The sequence below is a fragment of the Eublepharis macularius genome, chromosome 12, assembly GCF_028583425.1.
Source record: "Eublepharis macularius isolate TG4126 chromosome 12, MPM_Emac_v1.0, whole genome shotgun sequence".
In the NCBI taxonomy this organism is placed as follows: domain Eukaryota; kingdom Metazoa; phylum Chordata; class Lepidosauria; order Squamata; family Eublepharidae; genus Eublepharis; species Eublepharis macularius.
In genome coordinates this window covers 64,238,798-64,266,380 of record NC_072801.1, presented here as the reverse complement: position 1 = coordinate 64,266,380, position 27,583 = coordinate 64,238,798, and the positions used below count along the sequence as shown (strand labels likewise).

At 47.6% G+C, this 27,583-nt stretch overlaps 1 protein-coding gene across 4 annotated transcripts; it reads right to left on the bottom strand.

The window, feature by feature from the left end:
- Window positions 1–1,556: 1,556 nt before the first annotated feature.
- FBRS (fibrosin) lies at window positions 1,557–25,684 on the bottom strand. Of its 4 annotated transcripts, XM_054993198.1 has the most exons (19): window positions 25,307–25,684; window positions 23,458–24,228; window positions 20,934–21,119; window positions 19,476–19,508; window positions 18,792–18,821; window positions 18,065–18,113; window positions 16,887–17,292; window positions 15,075–15,313; window positions 14,301–14,497; window positions 14,064–14,108; window positions 13,839–13,934; window positions 13,140–13,208; window positions 13,009–13,038; window positions 9,608–9,844; window positions 9,301–9,424; window positions 8,868–8,951; window positions 8,703–8,786; window positions 3,497–3,716; window positions 1,557–3,106 (listed from the first exon to the last, which is right to left on the bottom strand). In XM_054993198.1, the coding sequence occupies exons 2-19, from the start codon at window positions 23,848–23,850 to the stop codon at window positions 2,371–2,373; spliced, it is 3,258 nt and encodes a 1,085-aa protein (XP_054849173.1). In that variant the 5' UTR covers window positions 23,851–24,228; window positions 25,307–25,684; the 3' UTR covers window positions 1,557–2,370. The 4 variants fall into 4 exon arrangements, with proteins under 4 accessions (XP_054849173.1, XP_054849175.1, XP_054849174.1 ...); XM_054993200.1 differs by having other exon boundaries at window positions 9,773–9,844; window positions 23,458–25,683; XM_054993199.1 differs by lacking the exon at window positions 18,792–18,821 and having other exon boundaries at window positions 23,458–25,684.
- Window positions 25,685–27,583: the final 1,899 nt, after the last annotated feature.

The following is a 27,583-nucleotide window of genomic DNA, read 5'->3' as shown; positions in this document are numbered from 1 at the left end:
AATACATCAAGCTGGATCTTTCAGGTAACTTGGTATCAGTCAAAAATAGTTAATTTGCAGAGGGACACCTGCTTTGCATGAAGGTCTCAGGTTCAATCCCCAGCACCTCCAGTTAAGAGGATCAGATGATGTCAGCTTCCTGTATTTGAGACCTTGGAGAGCTGCTGCCAGCCACAGTAGACAATGCTGACCATAGCCGACCAGTGGCCTGACTCAGTAAAAGAAAACTGTGTATACGTAGTCAATTGTAAACATGTCTTTTTTTTTTTTTAGAGGAAATAGAAAGTTTCAATGAAGTACTGATCAAGCAAAAAAGTAGTGACTTGTGGAGTCGTTGGTTGGTTGTTTTGTAGACAATGTCAGCCTGTATGCTCTGGGCTTTTAGTCTCATGTGAGTGGACTGTGGCCACAAGGGAAAGGAATTCTCTATGTAATTTCTAGTAACTCAGGTTCCAAGAGTGAGCCTTGGCTCAAAGGGATCCAATCCAATAAGGCTCTAAAAATAATAGCAGCCCCCAAATTCAGGATCCCTAGGTGGCCTGGGTTTTTTTCCCTGCCAACTTTGTACTTCATTTGACCTTGGAACATCACCATACCCAACGCTTCCAGGTCCTGACTTGGCAGAGGCAAAAAAGATGTTTTTCTTAAAGAAGCAAAAGAGGGGGGTGGAAACTCCATCCAGTCTGGCTCATTTAGTTTGCTTCAAGCTGGTTGGACTGAGAGCATACAACAACTGGGCTGGCTGCCCACCAGACTATTCGGAGGCAAGATGCTTTTCCATTCCAGTTAGCTCTTCTAACCAATCTGACCAAGGAAGGCAAAACAGGGACATGATGTGCAAAAATGAATGTCAAGCAAATATCCAAAACTCCGCTTTGCCATAAAGCCTAATGGGTGACTTAGGGCCAAACTAACCTACTTTTCAGGTTACTGGATGCAAGGCTATATACACCACCTCAAGTCCTTGACAAAAGGATAAAAATGTATATTTATATTTACATAAATAAAAAAACATAGAGGCACCTAAATTAAAATTATACTGTATATTAAGGAGCTTTGTCGTCAGGGGCTGGAATGTTCTACACCTTGCAGGAAGAGTTTAATAGATAATGCCTTTTGCTCTGTAGATCTAAAACTCAGTGTGACAATGAGAGAACAGAGAGTCCATTTTCCATTTCAGGCAGCTACAAGACAGAGTTCAATGCTTACGGTGTTGAAAAATAGGGAAGGTCTGGTTGAGAAAGGACACTGTGGCTTTCCACTGAACCACTATTAATGGCACAGTCTTCCGTAGTCTTAATGTCTCAGGCGTCTACACTCCTTCCCCAACATTATAATCCCATTTTCACAATACTACACCTTCCTGGATGCTTTTGGGCAAACAAAATCTGTACTGAACCACCTCTTAATCCTTACTTCTTTCCCCTTCCCAGAAACCCGCTTCTAACACAACAGGACCCTACTCCTTCGCTGGCACTGGAAGAATGCAGGAATCCAGCACCACCCCTCCCAGTCCCAACGCCCCAGTAAACACACAGTAAGGAAAACAAAAGGAATCCAGAAGCACCAGTTTGGGGTTTAATTAACCAACCTGGGGAGGAAAGGGCAGTGGACAGATGCGTGGCACCTTCCTTTGTTGCATCTTTCTGATCAATTACAGAAGGACAGAGGAAGAGGGGAAGAGAGGAGAAAGGATTGGATACAGGTATAGAAAAGAGCAGTACAGTAAAAACAAGGGGAGCTGTAGGGAAGGAGAAGAGGGAGAAGTCACTTTTAAAATCACAATCTCAAACCTTTTATAAATGTACAAAAATCTCTTCCCCACCTGCCTGGGGCAGAATATATAAATATTTACACTGCCTGGTGGGGGGAGGTGCCCCAAGATACAGTCCCCCTTCCCCTGAAAGCAGCCTTCCCCTCAGTCCATGGAGGGAGGGAGAACATACCCCAAAGTTAATTTCAGTCCAGCAGGAATGCTGGAAGCAGACACCAAATCTTTGACAGTTGCCACAGCTGGGCAAAGGGAGCTTTGAAAGAAAAACAGAAACAAAGACTAAGGGCACCCCGAGCCAGGATTCCTGCCCCACTCATCCACCACCACCAACCCTTCCAGGAGACCACTTTTCTTAAGTCGTTTGTCTGACCTAGGGAGGGGGTTCCCAGTGCTCATAGCTGAAGGGAGCCAAGTCCTTCCGGGGCGGTAGCAGTGGTGGCAGCAGCCTGCCTTTCAGGCTAAGGTGGCAGGAGGCCATGCGTCTATCCCTGCTAATGTGAAATGGGGGTCTACATATCTAGCCAGGGCCCATGCTGGAGACAAGGGAAGCTGCTTGGCGCAGGTACTCATGTTCCAGGGCCCCCATTGTAGCACCATTATCTGGAGTCCCGGTCCTTGTAGGCAGCTGCCAGTTCCCGGATGTCAGGGGCACGCCTAGGGGAACAGGGCCGAGCATTTGAAGCTGGGATAAGAGGCGGGGGGGCACTCAGTAGTCCCACAGCGGCGGCTGCAGCTGATGGGGTGGCTTTTGCCAGCAGCCCATTCTGGTGTCGAGGATAAGCCATAAGACCGGGGTGGGTTGGGGGTGGCAGGCCATAGATCCTGGCCCGTTCATAGTCTTCAGCAGCAGTGGCAGCAGGCGATGGGGTCTCCAGAAAGCGGGGCAGGCGTTGTAGCGGGTGCAACTCCAGGCCCCGGTGGTAGGGTTCACGCCATGCTTCAAGCGCCGCGTAGGAGGCAGCTGAAGGTGGGCCAGCTACCAAGTATGGGGAGACACTTCCACCAGTCCCAGCCTGGGGGCGCTCAAACACAGCCAGTGTCCCCAGAGGGTGGGAGACATGGAGGGTGCTGTGGAAAGGAGCCCCTGCACGCAGTGCTCCCTCAAATCCTGTCAGCTCTGGTTCTTCCTTCACCTTCACTTCTTTCTTCAGTGGTGGCTCTGGATATGGTGAGCGGGAGGTGTGACTTGAGCTTGCCGGACTTCCATAACGGTGCTCACGTTCTGCCGCCACATGAGGACGGCCTGGTGGCTCCTCATGGGCCAATGATGGGTTCTTTGGGGTAGGAGTAGCTGGGGAAGCACGCAGTGGATGGCGGGAGAAGAGGGCATCTCTGAAAAATGCATACAAAAAATTGAGGTCAGCCCCCTGCAGCTTGCATGGCTCTGCCCTTTTATTTACTGTTCCTCATACAATTCTCTCTCATTTGAGCCTATTATCCATTGCCCAGTCTTTGCTTCTCGATACAACCCAAATAATCACAGAAGCAGCACTCGAGCTACCTAGAAGAGACTTTTCTGCAAGGCAAAACCTTCTTGCATTCCTTTCCTGTACTCAACAAATCCAGTCAGAACTCGCCAACCATTCACTCACGCCTGAAATAGCCTTGCAATAACCAGTCCCCTTCCTTTCCCAAACACAACAAATGCTCGGGAGAGGGTGTCTGTTGCACACCAGAAGCTCCCGCTCCAAACTCCATGTCCTCACCACACTCTTTTCTCACCTGTCCTTTTCATCTTTGATCACAGGCCCTTCTGGCTTCTCGCTCTCCTTGTCGTGCTGGGTGCCCCCACGCTCCACCCCGTCTCCGGTTCCACCTTTGGGCCAGGGTGGGGCAGTGGGGAAGGAAGGTGGTGTGCGGTGCAGCCGGTTCCATGCTTCATGGGGGCTGGGGTAAGCTGGAGCCCCAGGGCTGTCTTTTTGCCCAAAGACAGAGGCTGGATCTGGAAGAAAAGAATGACCAGATTGGTATGCTTGAGGCAGCAGGTATGTGAGTGTGAGTGTGAGTGTGTGTGTGTGTGTGAGAGAGAGAGGGGGGGGGAATCTCCAGAAAGCGGGGCAGTTACACAACTCCTGTTCACTGGTACACATAATCAAGCCCTTAAGACATCTGGAATTTCCAAAAGAGCAGCTTTCTCCTTTATGTACTATATTCCTAGGGGCAGAATTTCTGTGAAAAGGAGTATTCATAACAAATCAACTCTTTATAACCTGCCATTTCTGATAGCTACAAATCCAGAGGATTCTGCCCTTTGCTTTTTCTGAAACTGTGGATCAGGCAGAACCTGAGCCTGACTGAAACTCAAAGAGAACTGCTACACAGCCAAAAGAACAAGCAGAGAATTTTTTTTAATGTAGTGTCTGAGCCTCTGAGACAGGATAAAGTTATTGAGATAGGCAAAGAACAGGGTTTAGGATTCCTGAACCTCTCCCGCTGCCCTCCACACGTGGAGTAAAAAGAGAGATAGCAAATGAATAGAGACGAATTTGAAAAACTAAGATCTAAACATCCGACTTACTACTCAATGACTTTTTTTCTTATCAGTGGCCTAGAGGTTATCCTTGAGAAGGCTTAAGCCTCTCTCACTCAACAGGCAGGGCTTACGGAAACTGATTATAGACTTCTGGCTGGAAGCAGACCCTTAGTTCATGGCTTGCAAAAGCACGTAAAAAGCATTTTGTGCCAATTCCAGCTTCCAGAGTGTCTTCAAATACAGCCCCATGTAGAACGTAGGGCAGTAGTCCAATCTGGAGGCCACAGTAGCATGGATCAGCATACTGTTCAATAGTACCCTCCTGGGTGGAGCAATTTTTCAATATCCCTTTCAAGAATGCCTACCTTCACTGACAAGAAAGAAACATCAGACTCGCCATGAGGGTTTCTTCGGAAACTTCAGCTGGTAAAAAATGCAGCTGCAAGGCTGCTGTGTAGGATCAGCCACTCGGAACATACAACTCCAGTGCTGCATCAACTTCACTGGTTGACTATTTGTTTCCACCAGGCCCAATTCAAAAGGCTGTTATCATCTTTAAGGCTCTTCTTTATGATCAGGGGTCTTCATATCACAACTTTCTCCTGGTGGCACCCTCGCTTCGGATTGTGCATACAGGAAGAGTTGGGGTTGCAGGCTTTTTCTGTGGTAAATCCAATCCTACAGAATGGCCTACAGAGTGAGCGTGGAGGGCGCCTTTACTTGCTGTGTTTAGGAAGGCATGTAAGTCTTATTCCAGGAAGCATTGGGTGGAAGGCATGCCATTTCAGAAGATCGGGCTACTTTTCTACCTGGCAACTGTGGAATCTGGCAACTTCTTCATGGTTGCCAGGTTTGTAGGACACAAAAAGAAGAGAAGTTCTGAGTGATGCTGCATATCTAAGATAAGATTCAGAGAACTCTCCATACATCATGTTACCTCTTTACACAGAAGCATAATGGTTGTGGATAAAATGACGAAAGGAGTATTTGATTCTTGCGGAAAGACGTGTTCACATTTAGAATGAATGGTGGGTTTGTTTGGAGACCCAACATGTCCTTTGGAAAGACAACTGTTTCCAAGCCAGTAAGGTACTAATCTCTAAGACCTCCTTTGTTGAAGTTATGGCCACCTGGCATGCCACCTTAGTTGATAAATGTTATCGGTGGTACATGTCTGAGGAGTTCAAGCAATAGCTTGGGTAACACACGGAGCATGGTATGCAGAACCCATGTGTAAAAGTGGTGTTTTTTGTGGATGTGTGGATAGCAGCAGCAACCGCGAGGAAGCATTTGATTTGGGACTGAACAGACAAAGGGACCATCTCTGTCATCCAGAACAGCGGGCAAGGTGGCAACTCGTCATCTCAGAATGTTAGGGTGTAAGCTTCAAGTAAGGCTATTGTGCAGAAATACTATTCCTACAAAGGACAGCTTTCCATCCACACCACGTTGTAGAAGCCTTCAAGGATGCCTCATCTTTTTAGTAAATATTCTTTGGGAGGCTGCATGTCAACAAACTGTTGGGAATTCCAGAAGAATTTTAAGACTTTCAGTCTTCATGCAGAGCGATCGAGCCATTCTGGATTGGAACGCAGCAGAGGCCTCAGGAGGAGGGTGTCATGAAGGTAACATCCACTCCTTGCCTGTTGATTTTGTTCAGGAAACTGGCAAAGGCATAAAGGTAGCCCTGGAGCCATGGGCTGTTGAAAGCATCCCCCTCTGCCCCTTCAATGGAAAATCTAGCCAGATTATCTGGGAGGTTTACAGTTGGTGGGAGAGGCAACCGGGTCCAAATAAAACATGCCAAATTGGCTAGTGCTCTGAAGATTCTTGAGTTCACGGCCTATTTCCCAGTGTCGAGATTCTGCGTACTGCACCTATCTGCCTGAGTACTGAAAATTCCCTGGACATGTTGAGTTCTGATAAATGCTGTGGGATGCTCTGCCTAGTGAAGGTGGAGCAGCGCTTCCCACTGCAGAGATCAGGATTTCATTCCCCCCAGTGGCTGGCGTGTATCTTTCCAAGTGATCATTATTGCCTTCTTTGGGGATCATGGCCCCTGAGATTAAGGCAGCTACTACAACATCCAAGTAGAAACACTTTTAAGAGCATCCAAGAGCAGAGCATACCATTTTCTGAAGCTGTCTGCATGTTTCTGCAGACCCAGGAACCACCCAGCACCCTTGAGTAACCTAGTCAGAAGCTTCACGAAAATGGCCCACTAGAGGCCCAGTCTGTCTGGCTCCATGGACCTCTGTGGATACTTGATTAGAATCTATTAGTTGCTTGGAGGGTAATTGGAGAATCAAAGAGGCTTAACGTAAAATGCAAGGGAAAGCCTCTGATTGGAACATCCTGGAGAAGGAGGTGCCTGATGACTACTCCTCATTCGTGGACTGTGTCCCTCTTCCTTATCTGAGGCCAAGAGTTCCACACTGGACTCTGAGTGTCCTCTTGATAACCAGAAGAGGAAATAGTGGGAACAGCTGAAGATGCTGTGGAATCATGAGCCACCATGGAAGTTGATTCTTAGCTACAGCAGGATGAATGGCTGAAAATCTGTGAGCAAAGTGCTCAGAGTTTCTTCTTGCAACAGTAGTAGTGTCTGGGAAACCCCAGTCCAATTCAGCTGAAGAGTGAGCAGTGAGGTTTGTGAGATCTCTCACATCCCTTTGATGCTCTCTGCGTATCACGCGAGAGGAAGGAGAGGCAGCTTCTTACCCTGTTCTTTTCTTGAGCTTCATTTCCTGTGATTTTAGGCAGAAATCCTCAATTGTCCTGCCCAGCTACATCCTGTGCTGAGAAGCAGCCATGTTCAGAAGAGAATCCCTCTGACATAAACAAGAATGACCCAGAAGTGACACAACACAAGCAGAAGTTGGCAAGTGACCTGCCAGAGTTGTCAAAACCCACCCCAGTGAGACAGCAGACAGCAAAGACACAGCAGCAAATTTGAGTGCAGCGGAACAGGAGCAGCTGCAGGTGAACAAGTCCTGTGAGCTGCTTGTCCAGCAGGAATGGGCCAAGATCCTATCAGAAGGAGATGCAAACTTGCCTATTCCCCAGTAGCAGAAAGTAAGAAGACTGTTGAAAGGAATGACTAGCTGCCATTTCAGCAGTCATCAGCAGAGTAAGAATACTGCAGCCTAGCAGGACTGTACATTTCTCTCGACTTTAAACAGATCAGTGATCGGGTAGGAGACACAAGGGTTTGGCTTCAGTACCCCTTGAAGAGTCAAAGGGATCTTATGCACACCCCTTATGGCCCTCTGAGGCCTCATACTATCTCAATCCCTTACAACTGTTCGTTGGATCCAGGCACATAAATCTGGGTGCAGGGATAACACATCCAGAATGGCTAGACCCGTGTGTATTAGCAGTATCATCACTCACATCCCCAAGCGGTTTGATTGGCCCCTCTGTTAGAGCTCTGGCCATCTAGTGGGAGCTAATACAGTGACTGATAAAATGACAGTGCCCTACAGCAAACAGAAGTAGCTGGGTCGGAGGCTATCGCAATGCTGTAGAATAATGCTGCCACACGTGCCCAGAATCACCATAGCCTCGGTGTGATTAGGAGTGGCCCCTTGGGCTGCTGGCACCATCGGAATCTTGGCAAGATGAGCAAGACTAAAAGCTCCCTTCGTCAGTTTGGACTCTTGAAAGCTCAAGCCCTGGAAATCTAGTTGGTCTCTTAAGTGCAACCGGACTCAGATCTTGCTCTTCTATTGCAGACCAACATGGCTGCCCACCCGAAACTACTAGAGAGACCAGGACTGGAGATAATGATTTAACTGGTAACCAGTGACTGGTGACCTGAAAAAAAGATGGACTCTGCCAAATCCTCTGGAGACCCACCTCCAACAATCAGCTTCATTGTACAATGCCCAAGGGCATCTCGCACAGCACCCCAGGGACCCTGTCAGCACTTTGCAAGGCACCTGACAAACTCAGAGGAGGCTGGAAAGGCAGCAGAGCACTTTAGACTCTTCTTCAAAATTCTGCCCGGTTCCTTTTCTTACTAGGTGAAGAAGGGGAAGGAAAATGAAACTGAGAATCAAGCCTGGAACAGACACACTAACGCTCTGAAATAAGGTCCTTGCTGTGCGGCAGGCATGGCCCATGCTGGGTCTTTGTAATTCATTTGCCTAAGCCCTGCTTGTAGAGCAAGGGGAAGACATAACCCTCTCAAGGACACTCCCCTCCTCTGATGGGAAATGCTGAGTCTCTACAGCTCTTGGTAAGAGGGAGAGGGAGGGGGGTGAGAGCCAGCAACCTCTCTGTTATTTTCTCCAGCTTCAAGAGTGAAGTGTAGGAATGGGAGCCAAGTGTCCTGGGTTCTGTCCCTACCAGTCAAATGGGCACATCTTTCAGTAGTCTCAGGTAAACCCCAAGAAACTACTTTCTGGCCTTTTAACAATCGTCTCATGTCCCCCTTCTCAAAGCAATACTCACTGAAGGATGGGTTGCCCAGGCCCCCAAACGCTCCATTGGAGAGCGCTCCCAGAGAGGCAAAGCTGGGGGGTCTGCCGAAGGGATCTGCAAAGAAAGGCAAGCAAAGGAGTGAGCAACCATACAGAAACCTCCAGGTCCCGCCCCACTTGGCCTGTCAGCTCTTACCGATGTGGGGACTGGGGCTGAGGAAGGAACCATGAGGTGTGCTGGCAGGACCAAAAGATGAGCCACTCCCTGGGTGGACTGCACCTGTAGGACCAGGAAGGCGGGGAGAGAAGAGTTAATGGCTAAGGTATTTGGAAAGCGAGCACATGCTGGGCTACCGGAAGGACCATTACATCATTTAAACAGCGCTTAACTCTTGACAGTATTATATTTGCCTCCTAACATCCTTAACAAAGGAGAGCACCATCTTTCACATTTCATACACAGCGACTGGAGAACCTGACTGACCAGGGGAGGATTCCTAGGGAAGCTTGCTAAGATCATAATCTCAGGGCAGTACATGGGTGTTGTACGCAGGCAGGAAGCTGGCAGAGTAGCTCCTGCCTTGCAAGCTTGAGGAAAGTCCGTCCAGGATGAGCCAGAGGACACTCACCAGAGGTCGTGAAGAGGGTGGCAGGGCGTGCCAAGTCCTGACTATGGGGAAGGCTGCCGAAGGCTCCAGTGCCCGGCAGGCAGGTGAGGAGGTCATTCCGGAAATCCAATTTGGGGGCATCACCCTGCATCGGTTGTAGTAGAAAAAAGAAAGAGAACCCACCATGACCAAAATGACTGGCTCCATCAAGCAGCATTCATTCACACTGAAGCACAGCCCATCTTGGGCAGGGACACCTCCTGATCTGCCCCACCCCACATCCTTTCCTCAGATTCTAAGTTTCACAGCTCCTTTTACCCAGACTCACAAACCCTGACTTGCATCCAGGGGCCGGCATGGACATCAGAAGAGCAGAAGAGGAGAGGCCTCTTCCATTGCTTGCAGCGACCCTCTGGCGGCCACCAGCAGGAGCTGCGCCACTCCCCATCACGGTATGCAGGCGGAGGGGGGAGGCGGCACATGCCCACCCTACCTTCATCTTCTCCTGGTGCCGCAGGATCATATATGCCACACGGACATGCATGGCGCACCACTTCCCGGGCTTCTGTGAAAGGAGGAAGGGAATGTTGAACTTAGAATGACAGCTTCTCATCAGTGGATGGCGATAGAGCCAGTTACTCTTCCCACTAGCTCTGAGGGCAGGGCCAGATAAATCTGTTTGCTCTCCTCCCTTCTGGTAAGAAGACTGTCCCCACCTCCAGCCAATTTCATGATGCAGTAAAGCTGAGACAACAAAAAAAAATCCTTACGCTGTAAATAACTTCAGAAAACTAGTTGAAAATGTTGAAAAGAGGAAGATGTAGAAGGAGATAGGCCAGGCATTCCCAGGAGTTTAAAAAAAAAACAAAACCCTCAACTGAAAATACTGGCAGCCACATATGACCACTCTATCCTACCCAAGAGTATCAAACAATCAGTCAGTCAGTCAGTCAGTCAGTCAATATTAAAATGGTCCTAGACCCAAGAGCAGCAAAATAACCCAAAGGTTCCAGGTGGGGCCAGATATCCCCTGTCCACTGAAGAGAGAAAACACTCTCTCAGGCCACTGTTCCTTTCTCAACCAGTGGAAGAGGGTACCCTGCAGTGGGATGTATAACAACAGTACACACACACCCTTCTCAGAATCTAAGGGGACAGAACTTATTAGAACACTTGATGCCTCAAAGGCTGCATCCAACGAAGCACAGCACCCAGTGTGGAATGCCCTAACAGTAAGTAGCCAACAAAGGCCCCACTGCACATTTCTTTCCATGGAGTGTTCACGCTGAATGCTGCAAGAGTCCCAGTTCTTCTTCTGGAATGGGCCACAGCTCCTCTGCAAGAACCAGTGAATGCTGTATTTTTAAGCCAGAAAATGAAACTGTTACTGGTGACCTTAAATAGTGGCAGACTTTTTAATATTCTTGCAGATGATTAGAAACAGAAAAAGCTAAGGAGATATTTAGATAGACAGACAGACAGAGGAAGCTGGCTGCTGCAGGCAGAACATGAACTGGTGGACCACCACCCACCGGATGTGGAAGCAGTGGCAATTAATTTGCCTGTACCCTGCCTGCAGAGCAAGTGGGAGACAGAACCCCTCATAAGGCTACCTTCTTCCATTGAGGCAGAGTTAAGGATCACTCTGATTTCATGATGTGTGGAGATGTTATTTTGAACTGACAGGGCTCCTAGTGAGGCCCTTATCACAAATGTAATTGCAGTTAGGAAGGCAAGTTCAAAAGACAGAATCCCTAAAGAGAAACTTAACAGGCTCTGAAGACTCCTGCATTAACACCCTCTGTATGTACCCGGTGGGAAATCTGTGAACCCTTTCCTGGAAGCTTGATGAAAGATGCTTCTTGTAAGAATTCAACATAAATAAGGATGCAAGGAAAGTTCACTCTTCTGCTCTTTTGCCCAAGACTGTAGAAAGAACCACCGGTTGGTGTTTTAGTCTGCCACAGTGAAGGAAGTGGCTTCAACACCCTGTGGACTGGAGTAAGGCAGTTTTTCTGGGCATGCACTAGAAGCCCATGGTCTGTCAGGCATGCTGTAGTCCTCCAAACACCCACAAACCTCTGATTCTGTGATGAACACAGGCGAAAATATGCTAGAAAGGGTTAAACATTAATGCCTCAAAGATGTATATGAACCATTTAAAAAGCATCATGAATGTGCTGAAGGGTCTGTATGATGGCCTGTGGTGTTTCTGTATGGAACCTGCAGTTCTCCACAAACTGGATGCCCGACAACCACCATTCTTTCTTGGTACTCTGAACTCCTTGGCAACGGTCATGATTAAGAAAGGAAATGGATCCTTCTCCCTGTGGTGACTCTTCAAATGACTCAGGGAAAGGATAATATAGCCTAGAGCTATAACCAGAAAGAAAAGCCCTTGCGCCTCCCTGACATTTGAAATACGCAGAGTATGAGCAGCGCCCTCCTCCTGCTGATCCTCAATCAGGAGGCAACAGCCTTGAGGCAGAGGTCAGTTCTGAGGCTCTACGCTCCACTCATGCTCTGCCTCTGTTTGACGAAAGCTTCCAGCTCCTCTGTGCCAGGAGAGGAAAGCTCCATGCCTCTAACTCCAAGCATGAGTGTTTGGTTGCCTCCAGATGGCTCCAAAGGACTTTGTTCTGCCCCCAAGCAGTCCTCTGTGGATCTGGGCGATGCCATTCTGACTCCTTAGAGGAGCAATATTCTTCATCTCTGACATTCAACCTATAGCAAGAGGAACTGGTCATCTCAGCATGCTATTTTTATTCCCAGACTGGAGACGAAGGGAAGAGGACGATGCCTTCCTGTGCCTTGACTCTCTGCTTCGATTCTCCAGCTAAATTGGCTCCAATATCCTCAATCAGGATCTTTTTCTTCACCTTGCAAGAGTCTTGGTACGAAGAACTGATGAGAGGGAGAGGGAGAGGGAGAGGGAGAGCCCACTGGATCCAATCCACGAGCATGTGTCATTTTGTATTTCACGAAGCTGCCTGCGCGGCTGTCTCAGCGCGGATCTCTGGTTGATGCTCAGGAAAGTCCAAGATACTCACAAGGGGTGTGCCTGCTTCCAGCTTCGCCTCCATGCCATCAAGGGCCTGAAGACTCTGCCCCATCCTGTAGCCCTCCCAGCTCACAAGTTGCTCCACATCGATGTTTCTGAAGGAGAGACCTGAATGCCAGGCCAGGTGCATTTTTTTGCTCCTGTCCAAACCAGTTCCCTTTAGCTACGCAGCTGCTCTTCTTGGGACTGCAGGCATAATAATAGTCTGTCGAGTCTCACTCCCTCCCCTGGGGGCGGGGGGAATGTCCAGACCTTGCTTCTTGAAAAAGAACAAATTTTTCAGGAATGGCCCAGAGCTCATAATAAAACCCTGTTGGCAAAGAGCAGGCAGGACAGTCATGGGCCGGGGCGGGGGGAGAAGAGCACTCCTCCCACCAGAAAGGAGAGATTCAAGTAAATTTACATGGCTCTGCCCTCAGAGCAAGTGGGAGGAGTAATCCACTCCAGGATACCCTCCCCCACCAATGGAAAACTGTCACACCTTCCCATTATGTCCCCATTTGGCCAGGCACATGTTACCCTCTACTCTGAGGCATACTTCACCTCCTCTCACTCTCCCCATCACGCATCTCTCCTCCCACCCACGTTAGGTCCGCCTCCAATATCCTTGATTCTCTACATATCCACCCTATTGAACTGTGACCAGGAGGGATCCCATGGTTACTCACTCTCAGTGTAGGCCTGAAGGGATCCGTGAGCTACAAGGAGACAGAAAACCAAGTGGAGGTTAGCAGTCGTCTGCATGCCATTCTATTTATCTCTGCTCCCCCAACCCTGTTTATACAGATGGCAAACTCACCTGAGTACCTTTCTGAGACAAACTGGGTGGGACAGCGCCCAGCCGGGATGGCAGGTCAGGATTAGTGCTCTGGGGAAGAAACAACAGGTCAGAAGGTAAAGAGACATTGCAAGGTTTAGCTTCCTTCTCCTGTCAGTCTACTACTAGATGCTGATCTCATCACAGACAATCCTGGTTTTTAGCTGCCTCCCCCCTTCCAAAGGAAGAGCTCCACAGTTTTCTATCTTGCTTCAAATCTTCTAAATTTTTCTTTATATCCTGCCTTCCCACCCAACCACAACTCTCAGAAAACCTAAGTGTCGTGTTCCCTCTCTTCTGATCTACTGGATGACAGGCCTCTACAGCTGAAGAGAACACCGTACATATCACGTTTCTTCAAACCACTTAAGGGCAGCTACACTGGACTCCATTTCCTTCCCAAAGTCAGAGACAGAACCACAAGCCCAAGGACCCATTTCTCTCATGCTCAAACCCACTAGGGCTCCATTCTTCCCTCGTCACTGTGGGCTCCCAGCCTTTCCTCCTCTACGCCACTACTGGGGCCTATTCTCTGTAGAGAGAATCCAAGACCTGGCCTTCAGCTCTCCCTGCAGTAAATTTTGCTAGTTCCAAGGAGTAGGAACAACAGCTAGGGGCCTTAACTCCTAAACCGCCCCATTCCAAGAAAGCCCATTTTTGTACTATGTCTGGAGGGTTCACCTTAGGTTGGAATGCCCCCTGCAAGGAGCCAAAAGTCACAGCGGGAGGCAGGACCGGGGGGATCCCCGACACGGTTGGGGGAAATGCGGCATAAAACTGGAAGAAGAAGAGAAAGCAATGGAAGTGCCACCCAGAGAAACTGGGGGGTGGGGGCAGGTGGATCTGCTCCTTTCCAAAAGATCAGCCCCCTGGGAGCTCCCTACTCTAAAAAAGAGCTGCACTTACATTATGCCTCAGAAGCCCATCCATTTTGCCAGGGTATTTCTCAAACTACAGGGAGAAGAAAACAAGAAGAAACTGAACTCATGAGAGGAAAGGCCAGCATCCCCAAACATGAAACCTAAAATTCTGAGCTGAAAATCTGAGATTTACACCAGAGGCCAAAACCCAGAGACACAGATCCATACATATGCCTGCTGGCTCACCATCCCCTTCTCCCAACAAGCCCAAGGAAGTACTCACCATGGCTGGACTGGGCGCAGGCACCATGCCTGGGGGGAAAGGGGTGAAGTGCTGGTGGGTGTGCTGGTGGGTGTGCTGGTGCTGGTGGTTGTGTTGGTGGAACTGGAAGGCTAGTGGGCGGATGGCAGCAGCTGCCATCTCAGGTCCACCTTGCCCCAAGAATCGCGAGCTCAAGTCTTGTCGGATTAATTCTTGTTCTGGAAAGGCAAAACCACAAAGTAAGCATAATGGCAAAGGGGTTGGGGAGAGGGAGGCAACAAAGAAGGAAAGAAGCAATACAAAACTGTGACCCCTTCACCAAACTCCCCTTCCATGCAACTTTTCACATTCACAAAGCCATATCCCTGTTAGCTCTGGATAGGCCTGGATTCCAGATTTCATCCTTTGTCAGCCTTAACAAGACATATATACACACACAAGCCAGTATCGTCTTCCAGAACCCAGCCCTCCATTTATCCTTCCCCCTAGCTGTTGTCCTCACATGCGCATTGAAAGCAAAGTTTCTACCCCACCATTATATACTTGCTTCTTGAATTTACCATCATGTATTAAAACCTCCCTTTGATACGAGAACCAGAAACCAAATTATAAAATAAAAACTGTAATTCTCAGGATTCTAAGAAGTAATCACAGTCCTCACTGACATAGCTTGGGAACTATACTGTTGCCCACACTGCTTAAGCCATACACACAGCAATGACCACCCCTTCCATCTCAGCCCTTACCAATCTCCCTAAAGATCTTCAGTCCCACCCCTTTATGCAAGTCTCTTACCAGATATGGCGGCAGCTGCAGCTGGGTGCCCAGCAACTTGAAGCAGCGGGGGTGGTGGTGGGAGGCCAGGTGAGGGGGTGAACATACCCGGGTGGTGATGGGAAGGGGGGCGAAGGGAGGATGGGAAGGTATGAGGAGGCAGGGCCAGCGAGGGGGTGGAGGGGCGGTGAGGGAGCTGAGAAGAAGAGGGAGAGCACGGGGGAAGGATGGGCTTGGGGTGAGCTGCACCACGGTTGCACCTGGAAAAGGGAAAGAAAAATAATTTGAAGTTCAGAAGTTAAGAGAAGATTGAGCATAAACAATGGAAAGACAGGCAGAGGGAACCACAGAAACCAGGAACAGAAACACAAGAAAGCGCACTGAACTTGGATCTGAGAGACCTTGGGTTCAAATCCCAGCTGAATCATAGATTCCTGTAGGGAGTCTTGAATGTGTGGCTTTCTTAACCTCAGTGACAAGGGAACAACAATGATGCATCTCACTGTGAAACTATCAAGAAAAGAAATCTAAAACATCCTTTATGCAATGTAATAGAAGTATTTGTAACAGGAATTTAGACTGCCAGGATTAACCAGGCACACATCTATCTGCATTTTGAAAGTGCCAGATCAATCTACCAAACAGTACAAATATAAAAGACATGGGGGAAAGAATAAAGGAATATTTTTTTTGAAAGAAGGAATTTCATATATAATACACACAGTATTATATGTAATGTAATTGCAAAGAGACTAAACAGCGAACCAGAAGGCCAGTGTGTGAAAAATACTGACCTACTTGCAAGGCTGTAACACAGAGTACTTTGAATGGTCTAAGTAATTACGAGTATGATATTATTATCAAGCCAGGGACCTGTGAAATATTGGGGGGGAGGAGGATTTTAAAATCCTCACATACAGACATCTAGATCTCCCGCTCCAAAATTTCACAAAGTCTTAGGGAACTCCATAGGCCAGTTCTGTACTCTTTGTCCTTTCCCCTTCCACAGACCTGTCAATTACTCTTCCCCCCCACTCACCCACCCCCTTTGTATCCTGGAGCGCACTCAGTCCTCTTCAGGCCATTTTTATGCATTTTCCTTCTTTTGGTCATTCATTTATTTTATTTAAAACATTTCTATGCTGCCTTTCCACCCAAATAAGTTCCTCAAGGTGGTGAACATCAAAACATTAAAACAGCATTTAACCAAGTATAAACAAAACAAAAACAAAAAAGTATTTAACAAAATAATTCAATAACAATACATCAACACACAAAGTCATTCTTCTGTATATGTGGCAGTTTCCCAATTACGTGTCAACTCCAGCCTTGCCTGAGGTTTTGCTGCCTCTGTGACTGCACAAGAAACCCAATTTAATAGTGTGTGTGTGTAAAGTGCCATCAAGTCACAGCTGACTTATGGCAACTCCACGGGGGTTTTTCCAAGGCCATTTAATGCCTCAGCGTAGAGGCCCTGGCCTTCCTTGGTGGACTCCCATCCAAGCATTAACCAGGGCCAACCTTGCTTAGCTTCCAGGATCAGGCAAGATTGAGCTAGTCTGGGCCATCCAGGTTAGGGCAATTAGAAAGTGATAATTAGAATAAGAGAAAGAAGGGGAATTATTCAAATAAGATAAATAGGAAGAAGGAAAAAATGAAAGGTTGAAGAACAAACCAAGAAAAAGGGATCGGAAAACAAAGAGAGTCAATGAAGAGTTTAAATGAAGGGGTGGGGGAAGAGAGAGTTGCTTGAAAGAAGACGAAAGGGCTGCAAGCAGACGGACAAGAGGAGCGCCACGGTAAGTGATATGAGTAAATCCCGCCGGCACTCACCCTCCGGTGCTGAGGTCCAGCCCAACGGTGAAAGGTGCCTGCGTCTGACTGGCAAAGGGCGGTACCTTCATGTGCAGCTGGCTCTGCGTGAGGTTGTGGGGGACTGATCCCCCCTGAGGCATTGGAGGCGGTTGGCCTTTAGGCTGGGGAGTCCCATGAACAGTATTAGGCGTCTGAGCCCGAGTCCTTGCAGAAGGTGGGGCAGGAGGACTGGGGGGCAAGGCTTGAGTTGGGACAGGGGCCACAGCTGCCTGAGAAGGGGGCTCCTTGGGCAGGAAAGGCACTAACAAGGGGTCCCGGTCAGCCTCGTAGTTACGTTCCTGGCTCCGCTCCAGGCCAGAGACTTTAGGGATCACAGAGAGTTTGGCTTCACAGCTCCCATTTAATGCACCAATGGGTCCCGAGGCTGCAAGAAGAAATGGGAAGGGGGGAAGAAAGAGAAATGGAAGTTGGGAACACGCAAGCAAGGGCCCACTAGATAGTGCTGGATTTAGAATTTGGAGCAAAATCCTAGCTCAGTCATGGGCTCCTTGGATGGTTTTTGACCATCTTATTGTTTCTCATCTGAAGTACAGAACAACAGCAGTAATGCCTTATCTTAGACTGATTTTAGGGGTTAATTAGGTAAACATTCCTAAGAAACTGGCCCAAAAACCAAAGTCCTAGGAAAACCAAATATGAAGGAAATAAAAGCCTCATGCCCAGAAGATGCCACAGTGCTAAGACCTTAGTAGCTAGTGCTTTTGAAACACTTAGTATTATAATTATGAAATCAGCCCCTTACCACTGGGATTACTTGCAGAACTCAGAACCTCCCCCCCGCCCTGTTTTTTAAACAAAAAGACAACAGAAACTACTGCAAGCAAATTTACTGTGTCTTATATTTCAATGCCCTCACACCCACCCCACACAATTCTATCTCCAACAGCATAGGAAGTGTCATAAAGGAGAGGAAAAGGTTCCTTCTACTTAGCAACAGAACAGATTGCTACATAACAGAATATTTTCTTCTTCTCTGGCCAAGAGAAGTTTCTCTACCACCCAAGGTCATCTGGTAATGAACATGCCCAAAGGTGAACACCAACCCATACAAGTTAGCTGTTCTGTGCCAAAAATCTAGCTGTTGTGACACTGCCGCTGGCACAGGGCTTATTGTTGTTCATAGCCCCCATACCCACCTTTGCTGGTTGAGACAGTGAATGACTGTTCGAGGTCATCAACGGAGGCCTGCAGAGATAAGAGTCATAGCTGTTCATTATTTAGTCCCCAAAAGCAGATTCAAAACACAATATACATCAAATCAATTTATTTATTTACACAAAACAAAAATCTGCCTAGAAGTTTGTCAAGGAAGGCCTGTTTTTCCTTCTAAAGCTGGTGGTGCAACAGCTTTTTATCCAAATCTAGTTGTACTAATACATGTGATTGGCTTCTGTGTACAATGGTTTGAATGAAGAATGATTTCTCATGCAATGAGATCGCTCTACATTCATTTCAACACTTACACTCAAAACTAACCACTGTCGTACTCTACTTACAGTAGCCACCTACTGTCATTCTAGATGTCCCAAACTACTTGGGGCCTACATACTACAGGTTTGGGATGAGGTAAGAGGCCAGTTTTTCTCAGAATCTTTGTGCGACTGTGCAAAGACTCCTGTGGTTGTGTTATTCACATACACAGCAACCATCATTGTAGAGGAGCAGCTTTTCTGCAGATTGGTGTGCAGAGGAAGGGGGACCTGAGCGTCCTTCACACATGCAATCTTTCTTGCAATTTTTTCCCTCCAAAATGCTCCCCGCACAAAAAAATATATAGCTACTTGAAAGCAATGGTGGGTTCTGTAGAGACAAGTGAACTCCAGGCGGCTTTAGGATGGGGTAGTGGGGGTAGTCACTGCCTACCTGCTCCTCTGGGTCACTTTCTGTATCACACTGCAGGGGGGGAAAAGATGAAAAGGGAAGTCAAATGGTGCAACAAAATCAGTGCCCCTCCCCAATGGATCACCTACATGCCATGTTGGTCTCTAACAGGCTAGGCTTGAAATGAGACAGCTCTGATGGGGACTGAAGGTAGATGGGTAGCTTCTTACAGCTCAGTGCCATCTGAGCTACATGGGACCAGGTACACATAAGAAGCCGCTTAAATAACATTTGAGAAAAAACAATGATGTCTAATTAGCTTCCCTGGTATCAGAAATTCCACCTTTAGGTCCTAAAGTAAAAAACAACACTGTTGCCAAGAAAGCTAGCACAGGCTACTGGGGGGTGGGGGGACTGAAGGAGCAGATTGCATGCCCTCTAGGTGTTTTAGCAAGCTAATGTAGCAGTGCAAGAAGAGGTTCCTCACGTCTACCCTCTCTTCTGAGGATGCCATTGCAACACAACCAACCAACACACTGCTCCAGACTGACAAAAGGGAGGAAGGATTCCACAGATAAAATGTTAAGACTCCCAAGAATTCAACTCCACAGAAAGATGCTGCTGCCAGAACCCACTGACAAAGGAAAACTACGCCCACAACCAAAATTTGCTTGCGGGGGGGGGGGGCAGTGGTGGGGAGAACAGCAAAATGTTAGATCCACTTACTATATATCCAGTTTCCAGGAAGGATTGGAAAGACTAGGACAAAAAATTAAGAAAGGAAGGAGAACAAATATTAGATTTGCAATGATTATGCTGACTGCCAATCCTAAATATTAAAAAATAAAAGCAAAATGTTTGGGGGGGGGGGCTTCCCTAGTTTTATCAAAACGTGTAAGATTTTAAGATATACACTGAAAAAAGGAAAGAAAATGTCCATTTACAAATGTCCACGTGGACTGGTATTGTCTGTTCTGCCCAGCAGTGGCCCTCCAGGGTCTCAGCCAGAGGTCTCTATCAACTGATATCTAACCTTCTAAGTAGAGATTGAACAGGGTTTTATTAGGAGCACACAAATCATGCCCTCTTCCTCTAAGCTGCAGCCCCTTCTTTTCCACTCTTGACTGGCTGGCACATCCTAGTGCATGATGTGCTTGGAAATCAATTGCTACATCTTTCACCCTAAAACTGTTTGCTGCTTGGGGAATTCTATAAGTCCATTTATCAGGCTGGCTGAAATGCTGAGACCGTCTCCCTGTTCAAACAACACGCAAAATTTCATTCTGGAGCTCTCTATTGATACTGCAGCTTTCTTTGTATCACCTAACTCAACCTCTTTCCCCAGAAAGCCCAAAAGGCTCATTCAAAAAACCATCAGCCTGCAACAAGGAACTTTTGTCCACTCTTAATGTTACTGTCTGATTTTATTTAAATTCCTGCCATAAACAGTGCTAGAACTTGAGCCTGTTTCAGGCCACACCCTTGCATTTCAAATCTGTTATATTTAAAATCCAGGAACAAGAAAAAGAGCAGTGGTTATTCCATGGTAAAGGAAAGGCATCCTGTACATGCTGAAATGAACACTTTTCCAGATGTTCAATGGCCACCTCAGCAAAAAACAGTTCAGGGAACTACATTTTGGTTCAGATTAAGCTCCCCACCTCCGCCAATACATCCAGATTTGTCCTGAACTCTGCTTGTGGCAAGTTTCCTATACCAAGATCTCATGAACGCTGAAGACACAACACAAACATGTTTTCAACATGACAGTACGCTCAGAAACAAAGTTCCCTAAAAAATTTCCAAAGAAGACGTACACTAAAGGAACAGTTATTCGTCAGCATCCGTTCTTCCTGCCACAAACTTATTTCATAACAGAAGTGAAACAATTTTAAGCATATATTCTAAAAAGGAGATATTATGGCGGAATTCTATCAGGACTAACTAGAAGCCACTCCCCTAGTCACCTGATTAGCTGCTCGTGACCTCTGCTCTGATGGGAGAAGTATCCAAATAGCACCTTTGCTGCTTTCATTCCACTAGCTGCTCTCTAGCCTGCTTCTGCGTGCTTTGTAAGTTGCTTGCAGATTCCAGAAAATGAGATGGCTTTTTGCTTACAGCCCACTTCTCTTGCCCCACCCATTTGCCTTACTCCATCTTAGCCCCTTCAGACCAATGTCTCACCTCTTTACGCCGCCTCTTGCTACGTTTTCTCAGCACTCTCTCCCCTCCACAGCCCCGGCTTCGACCCTTTTCAGAACTCCCATCATCGTCTTCTGGCTCCGAGTTGTTCCCCTCACCCCGCTTTCTTTTTCCAGACTGCTTCATACGGAGCTCCAGCCGCTCTGGGGTCTTCAGAGTTGCATCCTTCTGTGGGTAGCCAACAAAAGCACACATATGTTCAACTATACTGGCCCAGGAACATTCTTCAGGATCATTGCTAAAAAAGATTATAAAAATGCTTCTGTGTCTAGGGTAAAAATACAAGTTTTGAAAGTAGGGGGTAACTGTAAACAAGACATTTGGGGGGGAAATTAAAAATCCAAACATTACTTGGCTGCTAGTCCCAACCAGTCAGTATTCTTCGGACTCTGACATAGTGAGATAATACCACTTCAAATCTTCCTAGGTCCAAATACAGTAATTCCTTATAAAGGCAATTATATCCCACAAGTGAATGTTAAGCTTCTGAATGGTGAGAAACTTTTCCTCACCTAGACAGCTGCACTGAGAGAACTGAATTTGGGAGGCTTGTAAATTACCACGGTCCTGGCTGCTTGGAGGCAAATAAAAGCCACCTCTTGGCAACCCAACAGAAAGCAAAAGCATTTGTAAATTCCAAGAAATTTCCCCCCTCTCCTTTTAGGCTGCGGCTGTGCCCCTGATGACTAGCGTAGGTATGGGAGGGCTATGAAATTTTTTTGGTTGATTACTTCCATAAAAGTTAGATCTGCTTTGTTCAAGAATATTTTAAAAATCAGGGAGATGTGTATTTATTTTTACTTCATGTATACCCCACCTTTCTTCCTCAATGGGGACCTAAATCTTTCTCTTCTCCATTTTACCCTCACAACTACCCTATGAGGTAGGTTAGGCTGAGAGAATGTGACTGGCCCAAGATCACCCAGCAAGTTTCCGTGGCAGAGCAGGGAATAGAAGCTGGTCTCCCAGATTCCAGTCTGTTACTGGAGCCACTACACCACACTGACTCTCAAGAAGTTGGGGATGAGAGAACGACGCTTATATAGGAGATAAATGCTAAGAAAACAAGCTGAAGATGTAGGAGAAGAGCCTGTCTCACTCACTCAGACCTACTGCTCCTTGCCAGCCTATAATTTTCTCTGTGTTGTGCAGCTACATATTAGATTTTTTCAGTCTGGCCAGGACACCTGTGTTCACGCCCTGCTCCTCACCCAGTCCTGCCTAACAGGAAAGGCAGGTGAAGCCAGTCCAGAAATGATCTACAAGCTCAGCCTTGAGCATTCTTGTGTTAAGCAGAATTTACTTTGCAGTTTCAAACAGGCAAAACAGCTGGAGTTTTCACATCGTCTGAAAGCTACACATCCCCTGCAACAAAAGGCTAGTAAGCCCAGCCCTGCCAAATCCCAGCCTGGGGAAAAATGTTTTGAAAGAGGAGGAAAGGGGAAGGATTTCCTTGCTATAACCCAAACACTAAAACACATACGAGAGTATGGCCCATTCTCCATGCAAAGGAAACAGTGCCAGCCCTGCATCTTGGCTGTTTACACCTAAGCCAAGACTTCATCCCATCTGTATGCCTAATTTCAGCTGGCTAAATCTCCCACTGCTTTGTTTGATGCCACACATGAAGTGTTACAGGTCTGCAATTCCACCATTCAAGAAAAAATGAAGCATATTCTACTGTCTGACTATTTGCCCAGTATTTGATGGGGGTGAGATTCTTCAAGGTATCTCACACAGGTTTTTCCAGACCCAAAGACCTTTGTAAGAGAAGCCAGCAGGGACTGAACTTAAGTCCTTACACAAGCAACAAGCTCTATCCCGAGCTTGCATTTTACCTCAGATTTGATCCAATTCACTCCTTTTATCATATTTCAAGAACTGGGTCTCTTCTGACAGAGCTTGCTCCCAGTGTCATGTACAGAGGTATTTCTAGGTATCTTACATTTTGCATATACTATGACTAGCCAAGAAAAAGAAAACAGACCAGTTCTCTTCTCTCCCATGCATTTATCTTAATTTTATTGTGTGCCTCCATATTTGGGACGACTGACAATAAGGGAGCCTAACTAACACCATCCTTTTCTGAAGCTCATCCCCTGTGAAGCAGGAACCACAGGTTATCTTGACTTTGCTCCCACTGTACTCCAACTATACATAAATTGGCCTTAATTCAGTGTTAGATGGCTTGAACACACCAAGAATCCCAGCAGTTTCTAGATCTGGGAACTCCATGGAGAGAGAAACCTGCTATATTAACCTATACCAGCATCCAAATAGGTCACCACTCCCAGGCACCATTACATTCCACTGTATCTCACTTCATCCTATGAAGATTTGGATGCCTATTATTTGGCTGCACTTAACCCTGGAGCAGGCACCTTATAGGAACCCAAGCTCACTCTGGTTCTCGTTTGTGGCACCCATAGTTCACAAGAGCCCCTCCCCCACTTTAGTCTCAGACAGCAGAATCCCTTGCTGACAGATCATGGGAGGTTTCCCTCACCTCAAGTGCCTCCAGGCTGACAAAGCTGGCAATAGCAAAGCCATCAATAAGATCCTCTTCTTCCTCTTCCTCTTCCTCCTCCTCACGACTGCAGGAAGATCCAGAGGCTCTCTTCCGTCGCCTTAGGGGCCGCCGGCGTCGGCGCTGCTGCTGCAAGGGACGGGCTTTGCCAGGTGCTACAGGGGCAGGAGGGGAGGGGCCTTCACTATCCGATCCTGAAGATGACGACGATGAAAGTCCCCGATGAGAAACATCCCCAGGACGGCTCCCTCTGCGGCGAGTGCAGCGACTCTCACGGTCCCGCCGTGAGCAACGCCGTTGCCTCCGGGCTCTACCACTGCTGCCTCCTCCTCCACTCCAACATGGGGCAGGGGCTGCTGCTGTTCCTTCCATGATGCCTCTCTTGAGGTACAGAGAATTTGTTATGTTGTGTCCTATGGATGTGGCAGATGTGGCAAAGGGGGGACACCCTTCACCCCTCACCAGCCAGTTGCATTGCAGCTGCTCTTAATGGGGTTTTTTCTCCTATAGATGCCAGTCAACAGAGCACCAGATGAAAAGACAAGGCTATCCTTTTGAAGGAAGAACTTTAAATTCTCCAACAGAAATTCCTTGACCTCTTGTTCTTTCCTCTTCAGAAGGTTTCTTCAATTTAGATTTATGGAGTCTTCTCAAAAGGACCTTTACTTCACAAGCCAGTGCACCTCTTTTTATTTCCCTGTGACAGGAACTGCAGCTTTCTTTTTTTGTCCTCCCCTTAAAGAGAAGACCCTTAAATAGAAGAATTAAATACTTTCAACATAAAAGTTTTAAAATGAGGAATCAACTTGAGACTGCTTTAATACGAAATCAGCCTCTGGCAAAGCCAGCCTCCTTTATTATGGGACATCATGTTTCCATCTCGAATTAAAATCTTCTAAACACTAGCGTACTCTCACCTTGAATAAGGACTCTTACATCCCACCAGCAACTATACTGAGTTGAGGGATATGTGCCTTTAAGAGTCCATTCTAAATCCCCCTTAAACAAGTTCCAGATCTTGGCATGTATCTTCTTGCAGAACAAAGGAGACTTCCACTTTAAGTGCCTATCTATTTTTTTTAAAAAACCCAAACAAGGAACTGTGCCCAACCTTGCTTTTTTCGAAATCAGGCCTTGAATGTCCACAAGAGGAATTAAGAACTCAAACAGCCTCCCCTTTAAGACTGCAGATGTGACTTCTGCCAACAATGGCAAATGGTTTCCGCTCAGAGAGCAGCCACTTCCTCCCCTCTGATGATGAGGGTTTCCATCAGCAGTTCTGCAGCAGCCTCTCTTCCTCCAAAATTTGGCCTTCTTTGCCCAGGTCACTTCCTCTTTGCAAACCTTCAACAGGAACAAGGTGTCCTGGCTCCCTAGTACAAGATGAGGCTTTGCCTTTAAGACTCCAGATCCGAGAATCTCAAAACCGCTGCCCTCTTCCCGGAGGAAAAAAAAAATCACGATTTAATGTCCACCACACATTTCTCGCCAAGGGAAGCCTCCCCTTTAAGCACCTAGATGGAAAGTCTTTTCCTCCTCAGGCCTCCCATTCCTCGTCGAACCGTCGGGATTCAAAAGCCCTCCACGTATTTCCCCTCGCTGGCTCCAACTCCCCTTTAAGGGCTCCAGCCTTCCAAGTCCAGAGAAATCCGAATTCCACCTTTAAGAGCCGCCCCTCCCTCCCAGCCACAATGAAGGCCGAGGAAAACTCCCCTTTAAGAGGGCCGAGCTCCCTTTAAATCCATTGACAGGAGCTGGAGGGGGTGTTGTTGTCCGCCGTCTGAAAGGGCCCCTCTTCTCGTTGCGCCCCCCCTCCTCAAAGCTGTACCTTTAAGAGCGCCGGCTGTTGAGGGTGCTGCAACTCGCGTGCCCCCCCTCGCTCAGGCTCGCGGCAAGGGGTCCTGCGCGCCCCCAACGCTGATTGGCCGCCGGGCTGGCACCCTCCGCTGCCTCGCGGCCCCCCCTCAGCTGATTGGCCGAAGCAGTGAGGTGAGTAAGGATGGGGGAAGGGTGAGCTGGACGGTCGCGTCCTGAGAGGAGCCGCCGGTCGGGCGCTGCGGCCCTTCCCCCGAGGACGGGGGGAGGGGGGCTGTGGGTCTCGTCGTCTTTTTACCCCCTCCCCGCTCTGCCTCCGCAGCGGCCCTCGGACTCTCCCTCTCTCTCTAGCTGTCGCTGCCGGATCCCCTTCCTCTCTGCGCACGGCACGCAACTCCGCCCACAGCGTCATATCCCTCCGCCTTCTCTACGGAGCCAAATCCGTGAAATCCCTCCGCCGGAAGAAAGAAGCTCCTCCCGCCTCGTTTCGGCTCCGGCGGGTCGGTTGAAGCCCCGTCAGGACCCTCCCCCGCCCTTCGTCCTCCACGCGGTGACGTCATAGAACGAGTCAGCTCTTGCCTCGGGGAGCGACGCAATGTCCCAGCCCTCCCTCACGGCAAGCCGTGTCGTAGCCCGGCCCCTGTGATGTCACGGCATGACGTAATAGCAGAGCGCTGCCTCCTGACGGCCGCCTGGTTCGCCTGACAAAGGATGTTGAGGGGAAAGGGAAGGAAAGGTCAACCGAGATGATTCGAAAACTGTAGGCAGCGGAATGCAAAACCGGAAATCTTGTCACGTCTTTAGTGAAAACCACTCATAAAAATGGGTAGCAGTTTCAGGCAGAGGCTGTGTTGGACTGCAGTCGAACAGCAGGATTGGAGTCCAGGGGCACCTTAGAGACCAACAATTTTCAGGGCGTAAACTTTCCAGAGTCAGAGCTCCCTTCTTCCGGTAACAGAAAGTAGTATGCAAGCTTTTGAGTTCTACTACAAGCCTCTTCAATGTTTTAACATCCAACCCAAAGAACAGTTCTGCAGAACCTGAAAGCTTGCCTACAACATATTATGGAGGTTGGTCCTAAATGACCTGCTTTGGGTGAAATGATTAGAGACTAGAATGCCTTGTCTATAAAGAAATATTAAATCATTGGCTTTTCAGTTTAGGGAAAAGAGATGAGGGGGAGACAGAAATTCCTACAATTACACATGGTGTGTGTGACAAAGGTTGTCTGTCTTTTTTTCAAAAATAGCATAATTTAGTGGCATTTAATAGTTAACAGCCAGGAGATTTATGACAAAGTTCTTTACAGATTGTCTAACTGATTTACGAAACTGCCTCGGAATCTTAAGATGGTTTGATTTGACAAATTCATGCAGGAGAGGGTCTGGCAATGACTATTAGACATAAGCTTAATGGAGCCATACTCAAGAGGCAATATACCTGTGAACGCCAAGTGCTAGGGGACAAGAAAAGTGACTATGGCCTCTTTGCCTCCCTGCTTGAGTCTTCCTGGACATCTAGGCCATTAAAAGGATGCTAAACCTGATCCTCTGACTCAGGGCTACTCTTATATATTTATATCTGCACTGTAAGAAACATGTCAGAGGGACACCTGGTGAAGTCATTCTGTCACAGTGTCTTTCTACTAAAATGGTACTATTCGAGTAAATATATTCCAGCAAAGAAGAGGTCTTTACTGTTCCTGCAGTGCAGTATTTTTAAAAACTTGTCACTAACTCGTTACGTCATAAATCCACCCCAATACATTGTTACTGCATTTGGGGTAAAGGCATGTTGCCTTGGGGTTGTGGAGAAAATAAATCTCAATAACAATACATCTAAAGGGGTAAAATGTACACCAGAGTTTGAAATTGCTTAAGTCTCCATCATGCACAATTGACAGGAAGACCAGTCTCACAAGCACAGCAGAACAGTCAGCAACAAATGCAGTCAGAAAACAAGCTTATAGTATATGCTGCTGTCCCACCCGTGTATCTGGATCCTCACCACTCAGGCCAGCCTCATGACAAGCAAGCTGAACTTCCCCCACATACTTGCACACACGAGACAGCAAATTTGAAGTGAAGTTTAGGGGCAGAAGGGACAAACTTGTAATCAAAATAATGGGGAGGAGCAACCGCCTCTTCAGGGTAAGTGAAAATAGGCCTCTACACTGCAGTTATTTTGGGGCGGTCATATGCTGTCCTAGATGATGGCACCTGAAAGCAGCCACTCTAGGAAGCCAGTGTACACTGAACAAGCCTGGCAAGAGTTTGGTGCTCCTTCCCCT